The 26515-nt window shown below is 43.8% G+C and overlaps 1 protein-coding gene and 1 long non-coding RNA gene across 3 annotated transcripts in view; both read right to left on the bottom strand.

The window, feature by feature from the left end:
* Positions 1 to 25599, bottom strand: part of LOC119737834 (asparagine--tRNA ligase, cytoplasmic-like) — a 33253-nt gene extending 7654 nt beyond the window's left edge. The window contains exons 1-14 of one of the 2 annotated variants that reach the window (XM_038212457.1): positions 25513 to 25599; positions 24734 to 24781; positions 15572 to 15661; positions 14663 to 14741; positions 11309 to 11379; positions 10915 to 11001; positions 10184 to 10270; positions 9769 to 9825; positions 9061 to 9101; positions 8815 to 8851; positions 7488 to 7559; positions 2744 to 2865; positions 2128 to 2263; positions 301 to 414 (exon numbers count right to left, since the gene is read on the bottom strand). In XM_038212457.1, coding sequence (XP_038068385.1) covers positions 301 to 414; positions 2128 to 2263; positions 2744 to 2865; positions 7488 to 7559; positions 8815 to 8851; positions 9061 to 9101; positions 9769 to 9825; positions 10184 to 10270; positions 10915 to 11001; positions 11309 to 11379; positions 14663 to 14741; positions 15572 to 15661; positions 24734 to 24781; positions 25513 to 25596 — 1125 coding nt within the window. In that variant the 5' untranslated portion in view covers positions 25597 to 25599. Of the gene's footprint in view, positions 1 to 300; positions 415 to 2127; positions 2264 to 2743; positions 2866 to 7487; positions 7560 to 8814; positions 8852 to 9060; positions 9102 to 9768; positions 9826 to 10183; positions 10271 to 10914; positions 11002 to 11308; positions 11380 to 14662; positions 14742 to 15571; positions 15662 to 18174; positions 18369 to 24733; positions 24782 to 25512 lie in introns of those variants that run through there. The other variant, XM_038212464.1, reaches the window with a different exon arrangement.
* Positions 3938 to 5421, bottom strand: LOC119737848. Its single transcript, XR_005272412.1, has 2 exons — positions 5298 to 5421; positions 3938 to 5084 (listed from the first exon to the last, which is right to left on the bottom strand). It is a non-coding gene; the product is annotated as an uncharacterized LOC119737848 (long non-coding RNA).
* Positions 25600 to 26515: the final 916 nt, after the last annotated feature.

Here is a 26515-nt window from a genome sequence, read left to right as displayed (position 1 = left end):
ATTTCGAGTACGAGTACTTTGACATTCGAGTACGAGTACAAGTACGAGTACTCCAAAAAAAGTACTCGAGTAACTGGATTAAGCTCAACCTTTCGAAGGTTTGTTCAAAGCCTAGCAAGGCATACGGGTTCGTGCTTTTACCTTCTATGCACCTGGAGAAAAAAAGGATGTTTTGCCAAGCTTGACAAATCCAGTGGTTGAATGGTCAAGACGAGTCAGCAGGCGGTCACATGATCAAAAACCCACTCAAGTCTGTGAAAATTTTGTACAGGCTCAAAAGAGATTGAAGGTCAAGACTACCTCTCCAAATTCATAGAATGTTCCGTCATCTTTTCTGATGTCGTGTTCTTTAAGGTACGTGATGGCTTCACTGTAATCCATACGCCTAAACGGACGCTTGGGAGGCTTGAAATCCTGAAAAGATAGTAAAGAGAAACGTAGTAAAGAGTTCTTTATTTAAGGAACAGCATCTCCAACTCTCCTCAGTCTCCTGACGATGACTAGAGCAGGCTAGTTGAAACATTGAGACCAGGGACAAGTTCTTTTAAACCTTAAAGTGAATAATTATTCAGAAATGAATGTGTTTTTTTTTTACATAACCCCCGAGGACAGACACACAAAGGGAAAACAACAAGTCCTTTCAGTTCTTGGGAGTTGGGTCTTTTGTTAAAAACAGTCCTCTGTAGTAGGTTTGTGTGCTTAGTCTACAGGAGAGTGTTATATTACAGGGACAAGGGAAAACACAAAGCATTGTCCTCAGGAGTACAGTAAAACAAGAGTGGGTGTGCGCACACTACATACACCCCAACGACAGACAGACAAACAGAGAACAACAGATTCTTTGTTGACCTCAATCATTCATTTTTATTGAAAACAGTCCTCGATTGTGCGTTTATGTGCTTAATCTATGGGAGAGCAAACAATACAAAAAAATGTTGGGACTATTGAAGTTCTGCATGAAGCACTTTCACAATCTAGGTGGGTGGGCAAACCTGACGAAATAATCACAAAATATGCACATTCCATGACAACTATGGGCACACATTGTTAGATTTCCAAATCCACTAAACACAGGGTCAGTAAAAAAAACGACACCCACATGTCGGGACAATTGTTTGAGTGAAGTTCTGCATGTGGCACTTTCCAAATTTAGGATATGGAAGCCCAATTCATAAGCTTTCTTTTAGCAGAAGAATCATCAAATCACTCATGTATTTTTCAAGTTGCGGAATTTTAGACACAACCACCGTTTTAAAGTTCTGTCTACGTATCACATAAAAATAATTCACGCACATCCGGATCCCCACGTGATTTGTTTTCCTTTTGTTATACTGTAAGAACATAGCCTTTTCGTGATTCGCGGACAGAACTTGATAACGGTGGTTGTGTTTAAAATTCCGTAACTTGAAAAGAACATGCGTGATTTGAATGATTCTTGTACTAAAGGAAAGCTTATGAATTGGGCTTTCATATCCTAGATTATGCAAGTGCTACACATGCAGAACTTCACTAAAACAATAGTCCTGACATTTGGGTTTCACTTTTTTGGAATCACCCTGTATTACAGGGACAAAGGAAAACACAATAGGTTGCCCGCGGGCATTATCTATAATCTTACACATGACTGTGTGTTCCCTTGGTGTTTTTCGGGGACAAGGGAGTACAGTGAAACGCCGCTATAACGAACATCGTTGGATCCACAGAAAGTGTTCGTAATAACGATCGTTCGATATAGCGGTTTTGAGCCGGTACCCTCTTTTGACCAACAGTGAACTGGCATTTATCACGAGTGGTTTCCCTTTTATTCCTTGGGGAAAAAATAGCCATCTATCGCTCTTCAACAATCAGACACGATGTAACTATGGGTCGTTTGATGTTCGGGAATTAAAAAGTGGCCCAAATAGTGTTTAATACATGTCCAACCGGTAGAGTTTTTGTTAATCTGTTGACTTTTTTCAATAACAATGTTCGGTACGTTTTGTACATTAAAACCGGGGGCCTAGGATGATGTTCGGTACAGCCGAATGTTCGGTCCAGCTGTGTTCGGTATAGCGGCGTTCCACTGTATTGGGTTCTGGAAATTTAACAACAGCTTTTTGTCGAAAAGACTTTTTCATTGTATCTCACCGGGTTGAATTCCATGATGAGAGGTCCGATAGGGGACGCCAAGGCTTTGTCCACAGTGTCACAGATAAGATCCTCCAATCGAGTGAGTAGATCATCAAAGCAGATGAAGGGACATTCCGCCTCAATGTGGGTAAACCTACATCGGGGGATAAAAAGCAATCATTATATCACACTAAGTTAAAGTGATGGACATTCTACCTCAATGTGAGTAAACTTGCAGTGGGGATAAAAGCAATATCATTGCCCCCATCAGAAAGGTATACCCGCATTGGGGGATAAACAAAATATTATAGCCCACTTGAGAGATCTTCCAAGGGATGATGAGTGGACATTCTACCTCAATGTGGGTATGTCTCCCTTGAAGAATAAACGAATATTGCTCAATCTGTGGGTTTGAATCAAGTCCATCATAGAGATTTCATGTAGTGTGATATCAAGGATCTTTTGAAATATCCTTACCAATCAAAAACTCTCATTTTAACCTCAGCACAGCTCTGTCTTATTTTATTTTGCCAGAACGCCTCACATATTTGCTAGTAGGGTTTTATTTCATTTTTGTAAGAACCAGTCATAACTGACTGAACTTTGTGCGATGAAATAAATAGGACTGACTTACTCTGCTACATGGCGCCTGGTGCGGGACATCTCGGCACGGTAGGACTGAGAGATGCAGAAGACGTCACCTAGCGATGGTAGAGCAGTCTCTAAGTAGAGCTGAGAGGATTGAGTCAGGTAGGCCTAGACACGAGATGAGATAGTCATCATGATTTGGGTAGTGTAGGAACCAATGTTACCCCTATAATTTGTTTCATGTCCTTCATTGTCATCCTTAGTTTTGTTCGTAACGGGTTGTCCGGAAAACATCGCGCAATGATCTTTAATTTAGTACGTGTAGTTCATAATAAGTTTTAATCATAGGAAATGCGGGCCAAGGACCTTGAAATGTAACAACATTTGTTTATTTTTTATCAATGTTCTCTTTGTTGTAAATTCTCGAGGTTTGGCGGCCTGATATCAACTTTAAGAATTTCCGAAGGGTTTAGACTGTACTACACGGGCACATAAATACCGCCATAAATACCATTTTTGTAGCGTAAAATTCATTATTTTGGGTCAGATGGCCTATTACCTTTACCGCAATTTATCATAGACTGGTTTAATAAGGATGGGGATGGCTTTTGTTGGATTGAAAATGTGGAATTTAGGTGAAGTTTGAGGTAGTGTAATGTTGGAACTTTAACGTTGATTTTTGACAATAGTGACATGTACGTGTGTTGTGATTGTGTAAAACATCACCTGGGTTAACGTGCAAGACTTACGAAATTTATTGGATTGTGGGATTAGATTTGGATTTTATGTGACATCAGTAATTTAACTGTAACACCTTTACATGTGTGGGATTAAGTGTAGTTAACCTAGAACCCTGGATCGCTCGCTGTCAAGTTTAGGCATGGCGGCCGTGTTGGATACGCGGGGAGGGTTTGTGTGTGTGCGGTGAGTGTGCGTGCGATCGTCGGTCAGCCAGCGCGCGGGGTTGACTTGTCTGCTTGTGTCCCTGACCCGTGTAGCCGGCGCTGCCTTCATGCCTATTCAGTTACATGTATGTTGTTTTAAGTTAGGTGTGGCACGAATTGGTTATCATTGTTTAATGTTTATTGTGTATGTTTATTGATAATGAATACTGTGTAACAAAATTAACATACCGCTGTCACACAGTCACTTTTGGCGACTCCATCGGACAAATAGAATTTAGGAAATATGCCATACACTCCCATGAAATGAATGAAAACCAACTAGACACTTCTCAATATTCTATATACAATATACAAGCACATTTATTTACACAAAATCCCCAAATTTCACAAAATTATAAATTCACAAGTCCAAAACAATTTCTATGACTTGACTTATTCAAATCAGGTACAGATTTCCAATTAATTCTCAATCTGCAAACTTCTTCAAATTTGGTATTTCTCAACGCTTCGATGAAATAATACTCTCAAAAACAAATCACTCCAAATTCAACTACGAGAATTTCAATTATCAATAAATTCGCACTAATTCTCAATCTTCAAACTTCAGGTCTCAAACCATTGATCAATAACCAATCTCCAAAAACAAAATTGTCTCGAAATGTGATCAATAACCTTAAATTTCAAATTTCTACACTTAAATTTCAAATTTTACTCGAGTTTCAAAATCTATACTTCTCAAACTTACGAAACTCACTTAAACTAACAGAAAATTGTCTGTCTTCAAAATCACTTCCAAAATATAGTCTCCAGACTTCTACTGACTTCAAGATTTTCCAAATTCACCTCAATAACAATCTCAAATCCAATAAACTTCAACTCCAATATCTATGTGAATTAAATTTCTGTTTTCAACTTCCATATTTCACATCCAATTTCAAGCCAAAATTTTGAATCGGTTTTCAATTCAGAAAAACCTTTTTCACATCAAAATTTTAATTTAACCTTTTTACAATCCACTGAAATCTTCAATGCCAACCGGCCTTAATCAATATTACTTTTAACCTCAATCCGCTATCGTCAACCTCGAAACTAACTCTTCTGAAAACCTTCAACTTCAGTTATATATGCCATAAACATTCTCCTGTTTTTAGCAAGTTTTTAACAAGTATTTTCAATATCTCTGGACCTCTAGATCAGGAAATCTTAATATTTACAAAATTGTTCCCGACACTTGATATGTTATCAGTCCTAAACGTTCCGGGGACGTCACAGTTTATAAGGGAAGATGATGAAGTTGGCGATGCTAAGCTTGGTGATCCCAGTCTATAATGTGCAGTGCCACACTCTGATTCCCGTCCAACAGATCAGATACAGGTGGTACGTCACTTCTAACCAGTGCGGTAGGGGAAGTACAGGTAGCTCTCGGCACAACAGAGATGGTGTAAAAGTAGCTCAACTTCAAACCCCGGAATTACGTGCCATCTAAAGAATTAATATTATATCAAAATCCGATTCACTAAATTGAAACCTTAAATTTTTTAATCCTAAAGAAAACCAGAATTATTTTATCTTCATGTTTTTGCAAAGTACCTTAATTTTACATTGTCTTGATGAATGATTTTGAGATTTCACATAAAAGATAAATCAACTTGAAAATGGTGATGAATAATAAAACCAAAATTTGTGTAAACTTACGGTTAGGAGTTTCTTCACTCGAATAAATCAGAGAATCTGCTTGTCACACAAGGCTGTTTAATTATTCAGCACTTTTTAGGCAATGACACACTGGATATGTTTGGCAAAGCAAAATTCAAGAGTCCTGCAATATATTGACTCTTCTGCTATCGGTCTCTGGTCTCAACTGACTAGGCCGCACCCCAAGAAAAACTGACAAAAATTCCAAGCTCCACTAACCATGGCACTTAACAAAAGGCACATTCCAGCAACACTCATATAATCAACCATACACCACATATCTGTCCTTATAAGGTACATTCACTCAACTGAGAAAAAGAAAAGTATGTGAGAGCAAGACCTGATTACATATTCATTAGGCCTAAACTATTAGCCAATCAATGTATTGGGGAATTAAATAGACACAGACTGGTTCTTAAAGGAACTTTAGTCATTTAAAGGAACAACTTGTACAAAATTACTGTTAAAATGAGAAAATTACACATCAAAATAAGAAAATTACAGATCAAATGTGACAACCGCCTGCCCGACTATTTGCAGGTAGCCCCGGTCTCGGGGCCTGACTACTACCACTATAATACTGGCAGAATAAACCCTCTGGAAGGAAGAGAACTGAAGAACACTGGCTGCCACATGTACATGTACTCGTGAACCTGCGTGCCTGGCCCCCTCCTTCCTCTATCCTCCCCTTCCACCGGCCCAGTTCTCCACCGTAGGAAGGGGGAAGGGTAAGATTAAGAGCTACAGAAGACGTCACCGAGCGATGGTAGAGCAGTCTGCTGAGAATATTGAGACAGGTAGGCCTAGACAAGAGATAGTCATCATGATTTGGGTAGGAAGGGGGAAGGATGAGATTGAGAGATATAGCAGACGTCCCCTAGTGATGGTAGAGCAGTCTCTAAGTAGAGCAGCTGACTGAGAGATGCAGAAGACGTCATCCATAGCGATGGTAGAGCAGTATCTAAGTAGAGCTGAGAGGATTGAGTCAGGTAGGCCTAGACAAGAGATGAGATGGTCAGCATGATTTGGGTAGGATAGGGGAAGTGTGGGATTGAGAGATACAGAAGACGTCACCTAGCTAACGATGTTAGAGCAGTCCCTAAGTAGAGCAGAGAGGATTGAGTTAGGTAGGCCTAGACAAGAGATGAGATGGTCATCATGATTTGGGTAGGATGGGGAAGGGTAAGATTAAGAGATACAGAAGACGTCCCTTAGCTATGGTAGAGTAGTCTCTAAGTAGAGCTGAGAGGATTGAGTCAGGTAGGCCTGGACAAGAGATGAGATAGTCATCATTATTTGGGTAGGACAAAAGTAGGATGGGGGAAGGGTAAGACTGAGAGATATAGAAGACGTCACCTAGCGATGGTAGAGTAGTCTCTTAGTAGAGCTGAGATGATTGAGTCGGGTAGGCCTGAACAAGAGATGAGATGGTCAGCATGATTTTGTAGGATGGGGGCAGGGTAAGATTGAAAAATACAGAAGACGTCACCTAGCGATGGTAGAGCAGTCTCTAAGTAGAGCTAAGAGGATTGAGTCGGGTAGCCCTAGACAAGATATGAGATGGTCATCATGATTTGGGTAGGATGGGGGAAGGGTAAGATTGAGAGATATAGAAGACGTCACCTAGCGATGGTAGAGCAGTCTCTAAGTAGAGCTAAGAGGGTCGAGTCAGGTAGGCCTAGACAAGAGATGAGATGTCATCATGACTTTGGGAGAGGTGTTGGTTAAACAGGGTGGGGAAAAGGATGGCTTCGTTACGCTTTTACAACTCAGAATTTCTCCAGAATAGGAGACAGCAGCCATATTCATATAACCTTACTTACTAAGCAGCCAACTAGGGCTTAGTAGGATACAAAAATGCCCTTAAGTCCACTATGGAGTAGATGTCTAAAATGTTATTCATGAAACCTTGGAGGGGGAAAACTACCATACCTAAAGAGCCAATTCTGGCACCAAAAAAAAGAAGATTTAGTTGCTAACTAGTGAATCGGAGTCACCCTGGATCAACACTAACTTAAATAAGAAACTTTGAATGTAACTAACGCTATTAATGCTTCGTGAATACCAAATAGTAACCAACTAGGCTTAGTAAGGTTTCATGAATATTGCTCCTAAAAGACAACATACAGAAAGGACAAGGAAAATATCTTTCGCCGTTTTCCTTGATAGCCATGAAACAGGAATACTTACCTGTTCACCAAAGAAGTCTAACTTGAAGGCCCCGCTTTCGTATTGAGTTAGGACCGTGGTGGGTGGGCAAACCTGACGAAATAATCATAAAAGACGCACATTCTATGAAAACTATGGGCACACTGGATTTTCAAATTTCCAAATCCACTACATAAAGGGTAAGTAAAAAAAAAACGAAACCCACATGTTGTAGTAAAATTCTGCATGTAGCACTTTTAAATCTCAGATATGAGAGCCCAATTCATAAGCTTTCTTTTAGTACAAGAATCATTCGAATCACTCATGTACTTCTCAAGTTACAGAATTTTAAACGCAACCACTGTTTTACAGTTCTGTCTGCGGATCACACACAGGAAAGTGTTCTTTCAGCAAAACCAAAACAAATCATATAGGGTTGTGTGTGAATGGTTTTCGTTTTGCTGAACGAACGCACGCCTTTTTTGTGATCCGTGGACAGAACTTTAAAATGTTGGCTGTGTTTAAAATTTTGTAACTTGAAAATTACGTGAGTGATTTGAATGATTCTTGTACTAAAAGAAAGCTTATGAATTGAGCTTTCATATTCTTAATTTCGAAAGTGCTACAACTTCACCAAAACAATAGTCCCGACATTTGGGTTTCGTTATTTTGACTCGCCCTGTACACCCAAATGCTGAGACCAACATTTTTCCATCGATGCTTCAACCAGTTCGCATTGGAGGACGTGATAACACGCACTGGCTGTTTTTATACACAGGCACGGCTAATGGGTTAAGACGTCAAGATTGCCTGGACTTGCCTCCGGGTGACATCTAAACACGCTTATCCCTCGTGCCTTTTGTACAAACACACAAAGTCTGTGAAGTCTGTGGAGGCGGACCGTGTGTTGATCTTGAATTGACTGTTGTACACGGCCTATTGTTCTACAATTTAGGCTCCAGTGCACATCCTGGAGTGTAATGAAACATATGAGGTTTCGGCAAGAAATATCACACAAATACTGTTGAAATGGCCCTTGCGAATCAGTATTTGTGGCGTTTGGCTGTATATCAGCAGTTGGCTGAACAATTTTGCGAGAATCGAAATTTTCAGCAAATATAATCCCGGCGCAAAGTGGTTCAGATTGTGATCCTCAGTTGGTCTTTTCATTATTAATCCTAACCAAAATCAAATGATTCCGTTGTCGTTGTGCGTCCTTTTTCTCAAAACTGCATACTGACTAAAACAACATATCCAACATTAAAGTCCATCTCCTAAACTATTGACGCTTGTGAAAAATGACACAGAACTCACAATTTTTTTACCAAACAAACAAATGTCAATATTGGAAATAATAAAGTCTACATACCTCAATGTAACCACTGTTGAAATAGTGTTCGCGGAAACTACAAGGAATCGAATGCAAAATGGATGATTTTGCTTGAAGTTATAAACAACAAACTTCACTGATGATCAATGCAAATGGTAATCTACAACATTTGAGCAAACATGAAAAAATACTTAAATGTGAACATGACATTTCAAAAGTGCTCTATTTTGTCGTATGGGGTAATGACTATGTTATTTTATACAATTTCATGAGAATTGGGCTTACCACTGAGCCACAGTGGACCTGACTCTCATAATCTTTGAAAGCTGTGAAACAAAACATACAAGGAAATTATACAAATTGAAATCATTCACAATTATGTATACACATTGCAAAATTACTGAAAAGACCTACATTAATCCTTAAACTCCCTAGGCATTTTTGCTAGGATGCAACTTCGATCCTACAAAATCCTCCAACTGCATTCAGCATCCAGCCTCAATCCTGCAAATCCTCCGCTATTTCTTGAATGTGGTCAATGGAGGGTTGACCACTGCCTGAATCCTGCAAAATCCTCCGGCAATCACTGTCAATACATGTATGTTGAGGCAGAGCCAGTGACATCGTGGAGCAGTGTGGAGGATTTCAAGCATAATCTAGGCCAAAATATATGTACGGCTGGGCATAAACAACACAAGGTCCGGCCCAAGACCTTGACACAGTGCATCCTCCAAAATAAGCCACAGATTTTTGCCATATAGCCTCAACCATGCAAAATCCTCCGTTTTGCAAAGAGGATTCTGGAGGATTTGGGAATTATAGGGTTAAAAGCAATGAAAGCTACTTTTTCTTTTTAAGAAGGCAAGTTGTTCTAGACTGATGGTAACTTTAAAATAAGACTGTACAGCCGTGCCGTTCAATAACCTCAGCGCACCCACACCCCTGGGTATGTGCCCTGGGGTGTGTCACCCTATTTACCAGTCTATTACTCACCGTTTCTCCTCGCATCATCATGTGCCGCTGGTCCAGCTGAACATCAATGTGGGACTCCTGCAACAATCAGATTCAGAACTATTGGTTTCTAAAAAAAAACACAACTAGATTCACACATACATTTATTTTCCAAATCGAATTCCAGTATTAAAAAAAAAAACACGTGCCAGTGCACAATAAGCTCTGGCCTTGTTTCAAGAAGTCTCGCATGACAGTCTTGCATGAAATCGATCAAAATTATCTCTGCCAGAGCTTAAAAGGTGATGCCAAAAAATGCGATGCTGATGGCATATATAGGACACCATACTTTTGGTCAATTTTCAGGGACAGACAGAGAGATCGAGCAACTGACTGACCACCAAGTGACATGTAGAAGCTCCTGCCAGAGCTTAAAAATCTCTAACAGAATGTTTACCTCGTTGACGAGATTATCAGCCCCACCCGCCGGAGCTGCACCAATCAGCTCCCAGTAATCACAGGATAACTCATGGCCTCCTGGTGCCTGACGGAAAGAGAACGGCAAACACAACACATATAAGAAGGCTATTCTATCCCCAGAGATAGAAATACAACATTGTTCCCAATAATAACAGGATAACTCATGACTTCCTGGTGCCTGATGGAAAGAGAATGACAAACACACATATATACATATATATATAAGAAGGCTATTCTATCCCCAGAGAGAGAAATACTAAATTGTTCTCAATAATCACAATAACTTATGACCTCCTGGTGCATGTTGGAAAGAGAACAGCAAACATACAAAAGGCTATTCTATCCCCAGAAGGAGAAATACACCAAACTGTTGTCAATAATAACATGAGAATTACACATACATGTAAGACAGCTACTGGTATTTTATCTCTGGAGTAGGGAAATATCAAATTGTTTCCAATAATTACATTGACCTCCTTGTGCCCCCTAGAAAGAGAACAGCAAATATACCACTGGCTACTCTATCCCCAGAGGAAGAAATACCAAAAAGTTCCCACCAATAATCACACTATAACTTATCACCTCCTCATGTCTGTTGGAAAGAGAACGGCAAATAACTATATCAGGCTATTACATCTCCACCAGGAAAAAAACCAAGCTGTTTGTAGTAATCAAATGATACATCATGATGGAAAGAGAACAGCTTACCATCTTGCCCTCTGGGAGAACCTTGATGACACCATACAGTGATACAGAACTCTCTGTCGACAAGATGAGAGCGTTGTACGTCTGGCACTGTGAACAATATAAAACAAGAAATAACATGAAAAAGTACTGAACAAAGTGGATAACTTCAGCATGAACTACATCAGGATATTACATCTCCATTGAATGCACTGATGGGGTAAAGGTTGGAAGAGTATGATTACAAGAATATTTATGATCACTGGAGTGATGATGAAACATTTCAATTTTGCATGTGGATTACTAACGGTATTCCCTTTTAAAATTCCGATTAAATTATTTGCCGACAAATCCACAACAGTTAATAATTACCACCTCTTTTAGGAGACTCATATACATGTAAACCATTGTTGCGTACCAGTTTGTCATGCAGAACACATTGGATGAGTCCGGTTCCATCTCGCAACACAATAAACATCAGATTCTTGCCTACAAGAGAAAAGTTTTGAGAAAAAAACAACGAAGCTGTATATAACGATAACTTGTACATTAACCCTAACCTTCCCAAATCCTCCAAACCCCTCTGTGTAAAGTGGAGGATTTTGCGGGATTGAGGCTTTATAGCAAAAATGTGAGGATGCACTGTGTCAAGGTCATAGGCCGGATCTTGTGTTGTTTATGCTCAGCCAAGCATAAAATAGGCCTAGATTATACTTGTTATCCTCCGCACTGCTCCAGGATGTCACTGGCTCTGCCTCAACATATTGACAGTGATTGCTGGGGGATTTTACAGGATTGAGGCAGTGGTCACCCCTCCAAGAACCACATGGAAGATTTTGCAGGATTGAGGCTGTATGCTATTTTTTACACATAAGCAGTTGGAGGATTTTGAAGGATTGGCTAAGGTTGCATTCTAGCAAAATTGCCGAGGGTGTTCGGGTTAAAGCAATGTTTAACATTCAGAGCAAAATGTAAAAACCTTTTAAAACCCTGCAGGTCAGTTTCAGGTGGAGGGATATGAAGTGTTAAAGTAAACTGTGTCACACAGAGAGTCACTGAACACACAAAATACAGCACTGTGGAGAGCAGTGAAGCACGACTGAATCTGCCCGCTTGCCCTGAGCTTAACCACGCACAAGACTTGTGCAGGGATTTGAAGTGTTATCCATACTCCACAGAAGATTACCTCAACAAACTTGAAGTGTGGGTTCAGCTCTAAGGGCAAAACATGTTTTAATCAAAACCTGAAGGGATTTGAAGTGAAAAAGACTAGTTGGATTAACCCTCCCTTTCTGGCTGGCAATTTCAACAAGGCCAGCTGTCCAAATAAATCAAGTGACTGTTTTCAACAGTTGAGTGCTCCCTGCCTTCATAAAGCAGGATTGACAGGCTGTGATTGTTATAATAATATTAATAATAACTGTATTTATATAGCGCTTTTTGCCAGAGGATACAAAGCGCTGGGGGAGAATGCAACCAAAGCCAGGTAAATGAAGTTTATGAACATATGAGACCCATTATGTAGCACCTTTTTGCTAGGTGCTGCGGCGCATAATTGCTGCCACTGCCAAAAACAGCGGGGCAAACCTCTCCTCTTAGCGACAAGTGTTACTGGGTTCTTTAATGTGCATTACACAACACACGGGACCTACGGCTTTCCGTCCCATCCGAAGGACGAAGCAATAATGGTAAAGTGCCTTGCTCAAGAGCACAAACACCATGTTCCCACGGTCAGGATTCGAACCCGTGTACCACGGCACACGAGTCAAACACCGTAACCATTGGACCACACCGCCCCGCCCCAGTTTTATGAAAACTGATATAGTTATGCTTCGACTGTTGGAGATTGATAAGCCAGCTGTGCCTACCAGTCACTAGCCTTGACCAAGGCTATCAGCTTGTTCCCATTATGAGCTTGTTCCCTCTACCGCACACCGCGCGCAGCAACACAATGCTGTACTACATGTATACCGTTAGCCCCAACGACCCTTGCGTGTGCTTTGTGTGCATGTACGTACGCCCCACACTCACTTCCGCAAACAGCCGTACAGTAAGTCGAGGCGGAAGATAGCCTTGACGCAACCGTGTAGGCTGAATATGATAATTAGTACGCGCTATGGTAAATAGTCTTCTCTCATTGGATAACGGCTGACAAAAAAATTAATATTTATTAAATTGCATAATACGACCAAAGGTTTATAAACCAGACGGCCTGTGGTAACAATAATTATTGTAAAACACCCCCTTAAAATCTTAAATAATAGTAGAATAATATTTATAAGGTTACACATAGTTTGGGTCGAAAATGAAATGAAAAGGATGAAAAATTAGACCTTCAAAAAACGGCAAACGGTACAAAACTGCACGCCGGCAAAAACGATGTCACCATGCACAGAGGCCACGTTGGGGCCGTCCACTGTAGGCACCGGCCCGGCTGGCGCCATGCAGTGAGACACGCTGCGCTTTCACGTTCAGCGGCAAAAAAAGCGCTCACACTATTGAGTATATCTACCGCTGACTTTTTTTTTTGGGGGGGGGGGTATTTCTTCCAAGCTGTCAAGGGGATATGGGGGAAAAATATTTCTCCTTCAGCAAACTTATTCTGTAAGACTGATTTTAACTTGTATGAACAACTTATAAGTTATATGTCGTATGTACCACTAATATCATCGACAGGGTACGACATATTTCGACAGGGTACGACTAATATCATCGACAGGGTACGACATATATGTCGACAGGGTATGACATATCAAACATAAGACATAATGTCGACAGGTGCCGGTACGACATATATGTCGTGCATAAGTCGAGTCGACAGGGTACGATATATGGCGCATACGACAAAGTCGTATATATAGTACTACTTAATATCTCGTGTGTACAAAATATGAATTGTAACTCGTATGTTTGACTTGTTTGTCGATTATGTCGTACACAACATATCTTGTGAGAACGACTTGTATCTCGTGCGATTTACATCTACTTTTTTCGTACATTGGAAATAGTATCATTTTGAACAATTGTTCACTCATATAGCGGCATATTTCATTTGTTTGTAATAAAACTGGAGAAATGGTTTAAAATGAGATTGAAATACCTGGACATACCATGGTTTGAGTGAACATACATGTACATGTACGTGGAGCATACAGTAATTTGCGGGTCATGAATATGTATGTCGCGGGTCAAAGTTTACGGGCTTTGATTGGATATCGTGTAATATATGCGCATCAGAAATTTTCGACCGATTTCGGTCGAAACTATAAAGAAACACATAAGAATTCGCCGCGGTTGCGTCAAGGCTATCTTCCGCCTCGACTTAATACTGTACGGCTGTTTGCGGAAGTGTGTGTGGAGCGTACGTACATGCACACAAAGCACACGCAAGGGTCGTTGAGGCTAACGGTATAGTACAACTAGTGATTGTGTCGCGGCGCGCGCGGTGTGCAGTAGCGGGAACAAGCTCGTATGGGAACAAGCTGATAGCCTTGGTCAAGGCTAACCAGTCACCTGCTTTTGTCTGTTGACTGAATCTGACTAGTCACGGTGCTTAGTGAAATATGATCTGACTGTTGGTGACTAGCCTGCGTGGTAGGGGAGCAGGATTGCATTTTTGACTGTCTGTGACTGATCAAACAAAAGGAGGGTTTTAGTTAACAGATGACAAAAGATGAAATATAACAGCAAAAATCCAGCTCAAATACACGTCCAGAACAAGTGATGTATTTCCATGCCCCAAATGAAGACATTCCATAGGACGATTCCTCACCTTGTCTGCGTAGACGATGCACCCAGCCTTGGACTTTCACCCGCTGGTCGCGGTTTGCAGTTCCTTCCTTGATCAGAATCTGCAATTTTAGGTAAAAATTTCAAATTAATCCTATAACTCTCTAGGGTGTGTGCAAAATCATATTAAAATTGGAGGATTCAGGACTGTTAGGGCTATAAAACTTGTCACGGTTTGAGTGCAATTAAAGTACACATAAGTTAGGGTGAATACACCAAGTGGACGATTAAAGTTCGTTAGGGGTGGGGGGGGGTGCGGTGGAGGTGGGGGCGAGTTGAATGGGGCATTCTCCCCTCCAAAACCCAATTTTTGACAAGTTGTTCCTTTGCCCGCCCACTTTAAGGTGAGCTACTACAGAGACATATGTATGGTACTGTCCCTATTGACTTTCAACACTCCTCACCGCCATACATCTTTTTTATGCTATACTGGGTGAGTAAAAAAAAAAAAACCAAAAAACCGAAACCCAAGTGTCGAGACTATTGTTTTACTGAAGTTTTGCATGTAGCAACTTTCAAAATCTAGAATATGAAACCCTATTTCATAAGCTTTCTTTTAGTACAAGAATCATTCAAATCACTGTATTTTTCAAGTTACGGAATTTTAAACACAACCACCGTTTTAGTTTTGTCCACAGATCACAAAGTGAAAGGTGTCCGTTCTTTCAGCCAAATGAAAACTATTCACACACATCCCTATGTGATTTGTTTTCGGTTTGCTGAAAGAACACTTCCGATTTTGTGATCCGTGGACAGAACTTTAAAATGGTGCCACATATATGCTGGAGCACGTGAAACAGCGCGTGAACCAGAACAAAGACAGATGATGTCAGATTTCAGTACTCCATTTAGTATAGAGGGTATCTGTTACCATGGCAACCACAGAACTTACCCTCTTGGCCTTGGGCAGACTAGGATCCTCTTCGATGACTATCTTCTTGGCTTCCTCAAGATTTTTCTCTCTTCTTTCACGATCTTCATCCTGAAAACAAGAAAATGTTGAGAATTAGAAAATTGTCTAATCCAAAAAGCTTGTGTGGAGCACTGGTCTTTCTCACTCATTATGTACAGTTGACTTCACAGCACTGAACGTGTTTGGGAAAGTGATGTTGCTTTATAATGAAAATGTAACATGTACATTATTACGTACACAAGGTTTTAAATAAACACCGCAAAACAAGAAAGTCCACACTCATTGGAGGGGTCATAATTTTGATTGTCTTATGATAATGTCATTTATATAGACCTTTGGGGAATGTTGTTAGCTACATTTTGATACCCCGTTTGCTACCAACGACTGTAAATCGTCCAAGATTGACAACGGTTTATGAAAAATGAAGCTGTTTGAAAATTTAAAGAGTACGCGAGTGGAAATTACTGCGTGACAATGTCACACTGCCCAAAACGAACGGCAGGGAATACCGATCGCACAGTGCTTGTATGCATGGGAGCACGCGGAATTGAATTACCCGCCTTTTATAAGATGGAATTTTGCGTCAGGGTGATATAAATCAAATTAGGTTTTGCCCTTCACCGACGTTTAAACACTGTATACTCAGTGCGTTACCTCCCGAGTGAAAGTTAGAAAAAATCACCTTGGTGGGACTCGAACCCACGACCTCCTGCTTTCAAAATTCCATCTTATAATAGTTTATGCGGTACCCGCTGCTATGTACATCAGATTGGAGCCAGCCAATCGATCCCGTTAGCTCGGTGGTCGAGTGGTAAGACATCTGCATTAGAAAGCAGGAGGTCGCGGGTTAGAATCCCACCCGAGTGATTTTTCCCAACTTTCACTCGGGAGCTAACACACTGAGTATACAGTGTTTATACATCGGTGAAGGGCAAAACCTAATTTGATTTATATCACCCCGACGCAAAATTCCATCTTATAATAGTTTATGCGGTACCCGCTGCTATGTACATCAGATTCGAACCAGCCAACCGATCCCGTTAGCTCGGTGGTCGAGTGGTAAGACATCTGCACTAGAAAGCAGGTAGTCGTGGGTTCGAGTCCCACCCGAGTGATTTTTTCCAACTTTCACTCGGGAGGTAACTCACTGTACAGTGTTTAAACGTCGGTGAAGGGCAAAACCATAATTTGATTTACCCTCCCTTTGTTCGCGCACTGTGCAGTCGATAGGGACCAATTACGGGCATGTGGGTTTGCGCTTAGCAATTTCTCATCGCGTAATCTTTAAATTTGCGACTTTTCAAATTGCATCATTTTTCATAAACCGTTGTAAATCTTGAACGATTTAGTCTTTGGTAGCAGACAGGGTATCAAAATGTAGCTAACAACATTCCCCAAAGGTCTATATAAATGACATCATCGTAAGATGATCAGATTTCAAAACTATGACCCCTCCAATTATTGAACGTAGACTTTTTTTTGCTGTGTTTACAAATCTGCACTGATATATAAAGAAAAGTTGACGCCCGATAACAGCTGCACAGACACATGACAGATCAGAAACACAGAACCATTCTAATCACACTCATGTAAGTATATGTAGTTGAATCACATTATTACAATATTAGGCATGTTTCTATTTGATCGGTCCCAACATTTTCACAATCCTGCAAGAAAAAAAAATTAGTTAGCACGAGCCTTTTCGTCGACCCAATTGTGTAGACTGATTTAGGCCTACAGCTAATAGTTTTGAACAAACTCTGTCGTGCAGTCAGTCCAGTAGAAAAACGTAATCATTGCGGTGTTTAGTAAGCCAGTGTTGCGATTTTTACACGGAGCGTTCTCCGTTTTGTGTCTCATACCGCCATGGCAACAGAGGGAGTTTCCTAATAGACGGACAATAGATGTTGAGGTTCTTATTCCGCACTCAGGGGTTTCTGTATTGCAGTTCTCATGCCACTACCAAGGACGGATCCTGAACCATATATTTCCACATTGTAATACTAACACTAAAAGGTATGTATTGCTGATGGCAAATCAGGGGCATATACATACTTTTATTTATTTCATGAAAATTAATAAAAAAAATGAAAAAAATGAAGGGGTGGGGGAAATGGCTCCAGTTGACCTCCCCCCCCCTCCCCGATCTGCCAATGTCCACTACAAGGGGTTTGTTACAGAAAGCATGTCTTGTAGTCTTTCGTTTGTTGATGAGAAATACTGGCGCATAATTAATCATTATTTAATACAGTCCCTTGTACGGGAAAGACAACGATTATACGATGCAAGCCCCGCCCCATGACGTTTTGACCAATCACAACCGTGACACGCAAATTTTGCGTCCATTATGCAAGGTGGGCAGGGCTTAATATGCAAATTTGGAAGGACCTCATGCACATGTACATTGTAGAAGTGTCTGTTTAACTGGAACGATTCTGTGTTCCTGATCTATGGAGATAACTGAATTGTTTCAGCTTTTTCTTAATTGGATTTGGATAAGGATTACAGGAAATCAGATTGGGTGCCGGTATATTGAAGTGCGTTAAGACTTTTATTTTTGTTTTAAATTTTGTGGGTCTAACCTGTTTGAACCTGATGTTGTGTCGGTTCTTGAAGCGCATAACCCACGCTGCATTTGCTGAGAAGTTGTCGTGGCCCATCATTCTAGCCAGCTGTTCTGCCGTTTTCTAGAGAATCGGCCCATTAATGGGGAGATTTTTAGCAGAGGCCTTCCGGAACCAATTCAGCAGCATCTCCTCAACATCATCCTGAGCGGCTTTGCTGAATCGTTTTGATGACCTGTTCGACGAGGACTCCGGCGACAGTCTGAGCAGTCTGGTCCGGGATCGGAAACGCCTGCACCCACTTCGTAAACAAGTCAGCCACCACCATGATGCTAGAATTTCCTGTCCTCGTCCTCGGAAATCGACCCGTAAGGTCGATTGCGAGGCGCTCCATCGGAGCCCCTACCAGTCACTGTTGAAGTGGGGCCTTAAGGGTTCGAGGAGGTGACTTCTTTGACCCGCACTTGTGGCACTTTTGACACCACTCTTCTGCCTGGTGTCGCATCCCCCTCCAGAACACCGGAGCCTGTCTCAGCCGCGCGACGGTCCGGGTAATCCCCAAATGTCCTGAAGTCCTATTGTCATGCGCCAGTCGCAAGACGTCGTCGACTTTCACCCGTGGTACCAAGACCTTCCATTCCGGCGGTTCGCCATTGGGCTGCTCCCACTTCACCTGCAATATGCCCTGGGACAGCTGCAGCGTCTCCCACTTAGCCCACCAGTACTTCGGGCCTTCACCCAGCACCGAGACGTCCCGCCAGCTGGGTTTGGGGACCCCGTCTTCCAGCCACTGCACGATCTTGTCCAGCTCTGGGTCACTACGTTGTTCCTGTTTGAGTTCTTCCTGGTCCCAGGCTTCCAGGAGCCCTTCTGTGGTGGTGGCTTCTTCCTACCCAGCTCCCGTAACGGCTTCCACCTGCACCTCCCCTGGTTGCGTCTTCCCAGCATCGCGCGCTGGCTCGGCTGCAAGTCAGCGTCCCGCTGAGCAAGGGGGCTTTCTTTAGTAAAACATTCTTGACTTGCTTCTTTTGATCGCCCACACTGGCCACACGGCATTCTAGAGACGGCGTCGGCGTTCGTGTGCTTCCTACCCGCCCGATGTTCCACATCGAACTCGTAGCACCCCAGCCTCTGAATCCACCTGGCCGTCTGCCCCTCGGGTTCGCGGAAGTTGAACAGCCATCGCAGCGATCCGTGATCCGTTCGGAGCAGGAACTGTTTACCAAGAAGGTAGTGTTTGAAATAGTGAACGAAATGGACCACGGTCAGCAACTCTCTCCGAGTGGTACAGTAGTTGCGTTCGGCCTTAGACAGGGTACGGCTGCCATAGGCGACCACTCGTTCAGCATTGTCCCCCTCCTGCGACAGCACTGCTCCGATGGTGCAGTAGCTGGCATCTGTGTCCAGGACGTAGCGGCGCTCCGTATTCGGGTAGCACAACACGGGTGCGGTGGTCAATGCGTCCTAGAGGTGCTCCAATGCTGACTGACAAGCACTCGACCAGGAGAACGCCCTTTGGCTCTTGATGGTAAGGGCATGGAGGAGGCGAGCAATCTCGGCAAAGTTCGCAATGAAGTGCCTGTAGTAGGACACGAGGCCCAGGAAACTCCGTACTTGAGTCAGGTTTGCTGGTTGCGGCCAGTTCCTGATGGCCGCGACCTTTTCCGGATCCGTCCTTACTCCCTCGACCGACACGAGGTGACCCAAGAAGGACATCTCCGTCTTGAAGAGATCGCATTTCTTCGGTTTGAGCTTCAGGCCGGTGGCTCAAAATCGCTCCATGACCGTGGTCAGCCGCTTGTGGTGTTCCTTGAAGTCTGCCCCCACACGATCACGTCACCCCCCTCAACACTTGCTCCATCAGACGCTCAAATGTCGCAGGAGCGTTGCAAAGGCCAAAAGGGCATAACGGTGAACTGGTACAGGCCGTTCGCATCCCAAAAGCCGTCTTCTCCCGGTCACCCTGGTCCATGCCGACTTGCCAGTAGCCACTGGCCAGATCAAGGGTGCTGAACCACTTCGCCCCGCTCAAAGCGTCAAGGTTGTCCTCGATTCTGGGGATGGGGTAGGCGTCCTTCATCGTCACCTCGTTGACTTTCCGGTAGTTGAACTGTTTTACCTCCCGTTCGGCTTCTTGCCGTTTATGTATCGGCAATCTCCTCGGCGGTTGACGTATAGGCATTGCTGTCCCTGTATTTATTGTGAGTCGGGTCAATTCGGTCTGACCAAGTTTGCCGTCCGGACCGGTGAATGCTCCAGCGAATTCCGTCAGCAATTCAGCCAGTCAGGAACGTTCAACACAGTCAAGGTTCCTCCGCGGCTCCTCGCTCCAGGAGGTCTTGCAGAAGGGGCAGTACCTCTCTCTGGGCATCCGTCCTCTGTCCGGTGTCACCCAAAGGGAGGTGGTTGATGGCAGATCCTTGTTGCCCGTCCTCCAGCTCGATCACATCCAGACCCTCCATCGGTGAGAAGAGAGCCAAGCGGCTGCCTTTGTAGACCGTTACAGGGTCGGCAATTGTCCGTAGCCTCCAAGCTGGGGTAAACCATCCCGACTCCCACCCGTGGTTCAGTCTTTATCTCCCCCGTGAGGATCGCCTAGTGACCAGCTGGTATTATCATGTTCCGCATTTCCGGTACCATATCCGCCAATGCCTCCTGAGCCGTGCCCTTTAGGTGAGATGCAAGGAACATCGCCCTCTCAGCCTCACCCCACTGATTGACTGCTGCAACGCTCTCAAAATGGATCAAGTAATCCGTCCATGACGAGATCCCGTCAAACTTGTTGGGGAGCATCAGTGGTCTCCAACCCCCCGGCCCGAAGTGATCAGGCATTGTAGTCCCCCGCTTGACTGGCACTTGGGGAGTGCGCCCCCCCCCCCCCCCCGCCTGTTTAGGGGCCGCCCAAACATCGGCAGAAACCGGGTCGGCCCCCCTGGGAGCACCGAGTGGTGACGTCCCAGGGGATCTCCCAACTGCAGTGGTTTATGGCCGAGCAGCCGGGTCGGTTCTGCTCCGTTGGTTTGTGTGCAGAGCAACCGTGCCGGCTCCGCCCCATTGGCATGTGTGCGGAGCAACTCTGCCCCATTGACTTCCGTGCGGAGCAACCTTGCCGGCTCCACCACACAGACGTCTGTGCGGAGCAATCCTGCTGGTTCCGCCTCATAGACGTCCGTGCGGAGCAACTCTGTTGGCTCCGCCCCATTGACTTGTGTGCTGAGCAACTCCACGGGTTCCACTCCATTGACTCGTGTGCGGAGCAACTCTGTCGGCTCCGCCCCATAAACTCCCGCGTGGAGCAACCTCGTCGGCTCCGCACCATTGACATGTGTGCGGAGCAGCTCTGCCCCACTGACTCCCGTGCGGAGCAGCCTTGCTGGCTCCGCGCCATAGAGGTCCGTGCAAAGCAACTCCATTGACTCGTGTGCGGAGCAACTCTGTCGGCTCCGCCCCATAAACTCCCGTGCGGAGCAACTCTGTCGGCTCTGCCTCATAGACACCCGTGCGGAGCAAGTCCACCGGCTCTGTCCCATAGAGTCGTGCAGTGCGGGCCAGCTCCGAGTGAATGTCAGGACTCGCCGTACTGCGATAGTGGGGACGAAGGTACTGCTTGGGGAGATCCGCGCCCGGTTGTGCCGCCTGATGCGTGCTCGGACGGTTTCCCGCCCCCGCTATATGGGCAAATCCAGCCTGGGGGCGCCCCGAATGGGAGGCCACACCAGTCGTATCCATGTAAGCACCGAGTGGCGCTTCCATGTAGGGCCTAACACTATTTTCATGAGCGTAGGGATTGTGGGTTGCCCCAGGACGAAACCCCGCCCCCGCTGCATCAAATCAACCAGCACAGCTCGGGATCGTTCCGAATGGAACAAAACGTCTACTGCGCCAGCGTCTACAGCACGGGGCGGCCCCTGGCGGGACCCGGCGTATGCGGCTTTATTACCAACAAACTGGGGCATGTCCCGACGAAGCCCCGCCCCCGCTGCATCGGACAGCACAAATCGGGATTGTTCCAAATGGAATGAAACGTCTGTTGCGCCATCGTCTACAGCATGGGGCGGCCCCTCGTGGGACCTGGCTTATACTGTGTTGTTACAGAATATATGGGGTATATCCCGACGAAGCTCCACCCCCGCTGCATCGACGAGCACAATTCGGGATCGTTCCCATTGGATCGAACCGTCTGCTGCGCTGCCGTCTACAGCACGGGGCGGCCCCTCATGGGACTGGCTACCAGTCATTGATGATTTATGGTAATGAGCACACCCGCCCCCCGCAGGGGTAGACGTACTGTAATAACTTAACCCCCCTCCCAAGTCCCGAAATTCCACTTTACCATCCCCACATCCTCCCTCATGAGAAAATCCGTCCCCAGAAACCCCCTTGTTTCCCCTTTCCTCCCACCAAAATTCCCCGGACTATCCCGCAAAACGGATTCCAACTCGTCTATCGTGACGAAGGTACTGCCGGCCGATCCACTAGACGGGCCCCCACTCCGTGAGCCCGCACTCCAGCCTGCCTTCTCGCCGTGTGGCGAGTTAGGTGCCAGACTTCCGTGATGTCCTGAATTCATTGCAGAAAATATCTGAAAAATTCACCTGTTTTTCCGCCTTCTGCGTGCCGCCGCTGCCACCAATGTAGCGTAGAACAATTCTGGGGTTCCTCACACGCACTCAAAAAGGACTCCAACACAGGTATACTCGTTTCTGCTGGTTCTAGGCTGTTTATTCCTCACAAAAACGTACACCGCAAAACACAACTATTCTCTTCAGCAACGAGGCAATAACAATACTACTGGGCATGCGCCGCCCGGAAGAACGGGCCTCCCCGGCCGGCCACCAGGGGCTCCTCTGCGCGGCTCCACCGTGGAACCGCGCCGGTGCCCTCTGGCGGCCGACCGGCACGGACGCCACAGTACTCTCGCCCCACATCGGCCTTTTTGTATCCAGAGTCCACTGCCGTGATGATGTCCATCTTTGTTTCAGGCGAGCCCCCTTCACTTTATCTTCACGGGAGCCGTTCCGGATGTACTCTCGCAGGACGCAGCACTAGAGGTCTGATCGCTTGTGCAAGGCCGACTCCTTTTGTTTGCACATTGTCGGACGAGGGACTTGCATTGACAAAAGAAAAATGCAGTCAAGGGAAGTGAAAGTAATTGCTGGATTATGCCTTAAACTTTGGACAGCATTTCTCATCAACAAATCCAAACACTGTTTGTAACGAAACTGCATTCATAAATACCTAGGACAGCTTTTTACCCATTCCTATTGGTCGAGAGCCAGTCACGTGGCTGGTCTTAAACGGATGATAAAGACCGGTTGGCAGGTCTTAAACACTTTCCCAGTGTCACTTGAACTTTGGACTCCTATAAAATCCGGTCCCTTTTGCCCTTTTATTGGTTGCATGTGCATTACTACCAATGAGTCCATATTTTATAGAGTCCTAAATTCACACTACACCGGCACCGCAGCGTTCTGTGTCACATCGCGCAGTACGCACCATAAGAGGGGATTTTTAGCATTGATATTATTTGTTTTATACATACACTTTTAAGTTGCAGTCCTTCTGATTTAAAAATCACAGGTGTGTTGAAAAAGGCACCGTGTGGTTTTTCTAGGCCTTTACCATCTCGTGGAGAACGCTTATGATTTTCTTTACATCTGTCTACCGATTTGGTAGACATGCATAATGCATTACCCATTGTGAATTGACCAATGAAAATGCAGAATTACTAACGGAAATCAGCCGTCGTCTCGTTGTAAATGCAGTTTTTTGTGGACAACTTTTTTTGGGTACAGGAGGCATCTTTGTTGTCCACAATATTCTCCAGATTGGCATCACTGAGCTCGGGAAAACACGTGTGCAACTATCTTTTCATGTGTAGCTAGGGCAATGTTCGCATGTGCGTACTCCACCCATGCGACAGTTCCACGATTGCTTTGTAAAGCGCATGCGTAGTAGACTGTCGCACGGGTAAAGACAATCTACTACGCATGCATATTAACCCTGTGCGTGAATACTCGCATCTCAAAAATAGCATCTGGCACGTGACGGTGAATGGACCAGTTAGAATTCGGCTTTCGATCGTGAATATGTATCAGGTATTGTAATACATCATTCCTGAGGGTGACGGGTTCGAATGCATCCAACTAAAATTAACTCCCTAGGCCTTTTTGCTAGGATGTAGCCTCAATCCTGCAAAATCCTCCAATTGGCCTCCTGGAAAAATAGCATATAGCCCCAATCCTGCAAATTCCTCCATTATTTCTTGAATATGGTCCGTGGAGAGGTGACCACTGCCTGAATCCTGCAAAATTCTCCAGCTATGTCTGTCAATAGGCTGAGGCAGAGCCAGTGACATCCTGGAGCAGTGCGGAGGACTTCAAGTATAATCAAGGACTAAATTTATGCTAAGCTGAGCATAAACAACACAAGGTCCGGCCCAAGACCTTGACACAGTGCGTCCTTCGAAATCAGCAACGCACTTTGCCATGTAACCTCAATCCTGCAGATTCCTCCAATTTGCAAAAAGGATTTAGGAGGATTGGGATGGTTAGGGTTAATACATGTAAGTCATTACCTCTCTCTTTTCCTTCTCATCTTTCTTCTTCTGATCTCGCTGGAAAAGCTTGAAATTGTGCAAGACAAATGAATTGATCATTAAACATGTGTGTCAGGGTTCCTATACCTTAAGGACAATATAATTCCTTTACTATTTCATGACTAAATTATGAAAACCTTGACCTAGTTCATCAAAATGCAGATCAAAACTGTAGAATTTGTTCCATGAAAACTGAAAAACAATGAAACAATGGCTGTCGATATCAAAATGCTTGTATCAGTGAAATTTGTTGCAATTTGTCGGATATACGTGTAGAAATCAGATTTTCGATACTAAATTATGAATAATAATTTATACATTTATATTGTGCAAATTCCATAGGAATATGATCAAATGCGCGTCACAATTATTATCCCTGTTCATCAGGAATGAGACCCTGTAGCAGCTCGAGATCAGCGCAATTTGGTCTCTACCTTCACAGGTACCCATTTATACTCCAGGGTGGAGAGAGGCAATCATAGTAAAGTGTCTTGCCCAAGAACACAAGCACTACCGGTATGTTCCCTGTCAGGATTCGAACCCATGTACCACAACACCTTAACCATTGGACCACAGCGTTTCATTATACCAAGTTTACAACTTAAAATAAATTGGTCCTCACAAAATGCCATGACTCTTTTTCAAATTCCATGACTTTTCCTGGCCTGGAAATTGAAAATGAAATACCATGACTTTTCCAGGTTTCTTTTTTCCTTAGCGGTGGAAATCCTGCTAGATTGTCTTTAAGTGATCCTTACCTTAAGAAGTGTATCGAGCGGTTTTTGCTGTGTACCATCTACCGAATCATCGTTTCCTTTCTCCGAGAGGTACAACTGCTCCATCTTTTCTCCTTTAACCAAAAAGAGCAACTTTATGCACAAAAATGCACCAATATTGGTGTGCCGCTATAAATTGAATTTGAAATTGAAACTGACTCTCCTCAAACTGTGTTTATTGGCTGATAAAGACCGGCTGGCTGGTCTTAAATACTTTTCCTGTGTCACATGAAATTTGGACTCCTATGAAATCATGGAGGGTTACTGGATGAAAGTTCACAATCCTCATGTACCGGTAGGCATGCACAGCACTACCAGTAGTGAGGTACATTAGTAACAATAATGTTAAGGATCGTTACACAGTGGACAAAAGCACCATTTTTTCACCAAAGCATCTCCATGGTATACCTTTTCGAAAAAAAGACGGACGCAAAAAATTGGATGATGGAAAGGGCAGGTATGACGTCATTATGACGTCATCAGCTAATTTTTACATGAAAACATATGAATTAATAATAAAGTGAAGCGACGCGTGTGCGTCGGTTCGGGTTTTACGCGAGCAGTCAGCCCACGTGGTTTGAGGTTTGATGCCTCGGTAAGGAAGACTGTACAAAATGTTGATGTTCACTGAGCTTTTATTCCAGTTCCAGTAAATAATCCCAGCAAGATAATCCTGGCGAATTAGTTCCAGTAAATTAATCCCAGCAAATTAAAAACCCAGCAAATTAAAAACCTAAATGAAAATGATAGTGTTTACAATTGTAAATACATGTGATTACAATAAACACAATGTTTTGAATTCACTTGACAATAAAGTTATTATATCAACATGAATGCGTATACAGTGACATGTAGTCTCACTCTGCGATAAGCCACGGAGCTATAAAACTTTCCCAGCACCTCGTCTATGTGCAGTTATTAATGCAAACCTCAGGTGCGGGAGGCTACAGAGCTTCTGTAATACAATGTTAAAATTATACAATAT

The sequence above is a fragment of the Patiria miniata genome, unplaced genomic scaffold, assembly GCF_015706575.1.
Source record: "Patiria miniata isolate m_02_andy unplaced genomic scaffold, ASM1570657v1 HiC_scaffold_10, whole genome shotgun sequence".
NCBI classification, from domain to species: domain Eukaryota; kingdom Metazoa; phylum Echinodermata; class Asteroidea; order Valvatida; family Asterinidae; genus Patiria; species Patiria miniata.
Note: the sequence above shows the minus strand (reverse complement) of the source record. Positions and strands in the feature narration are given on the sequence as shown.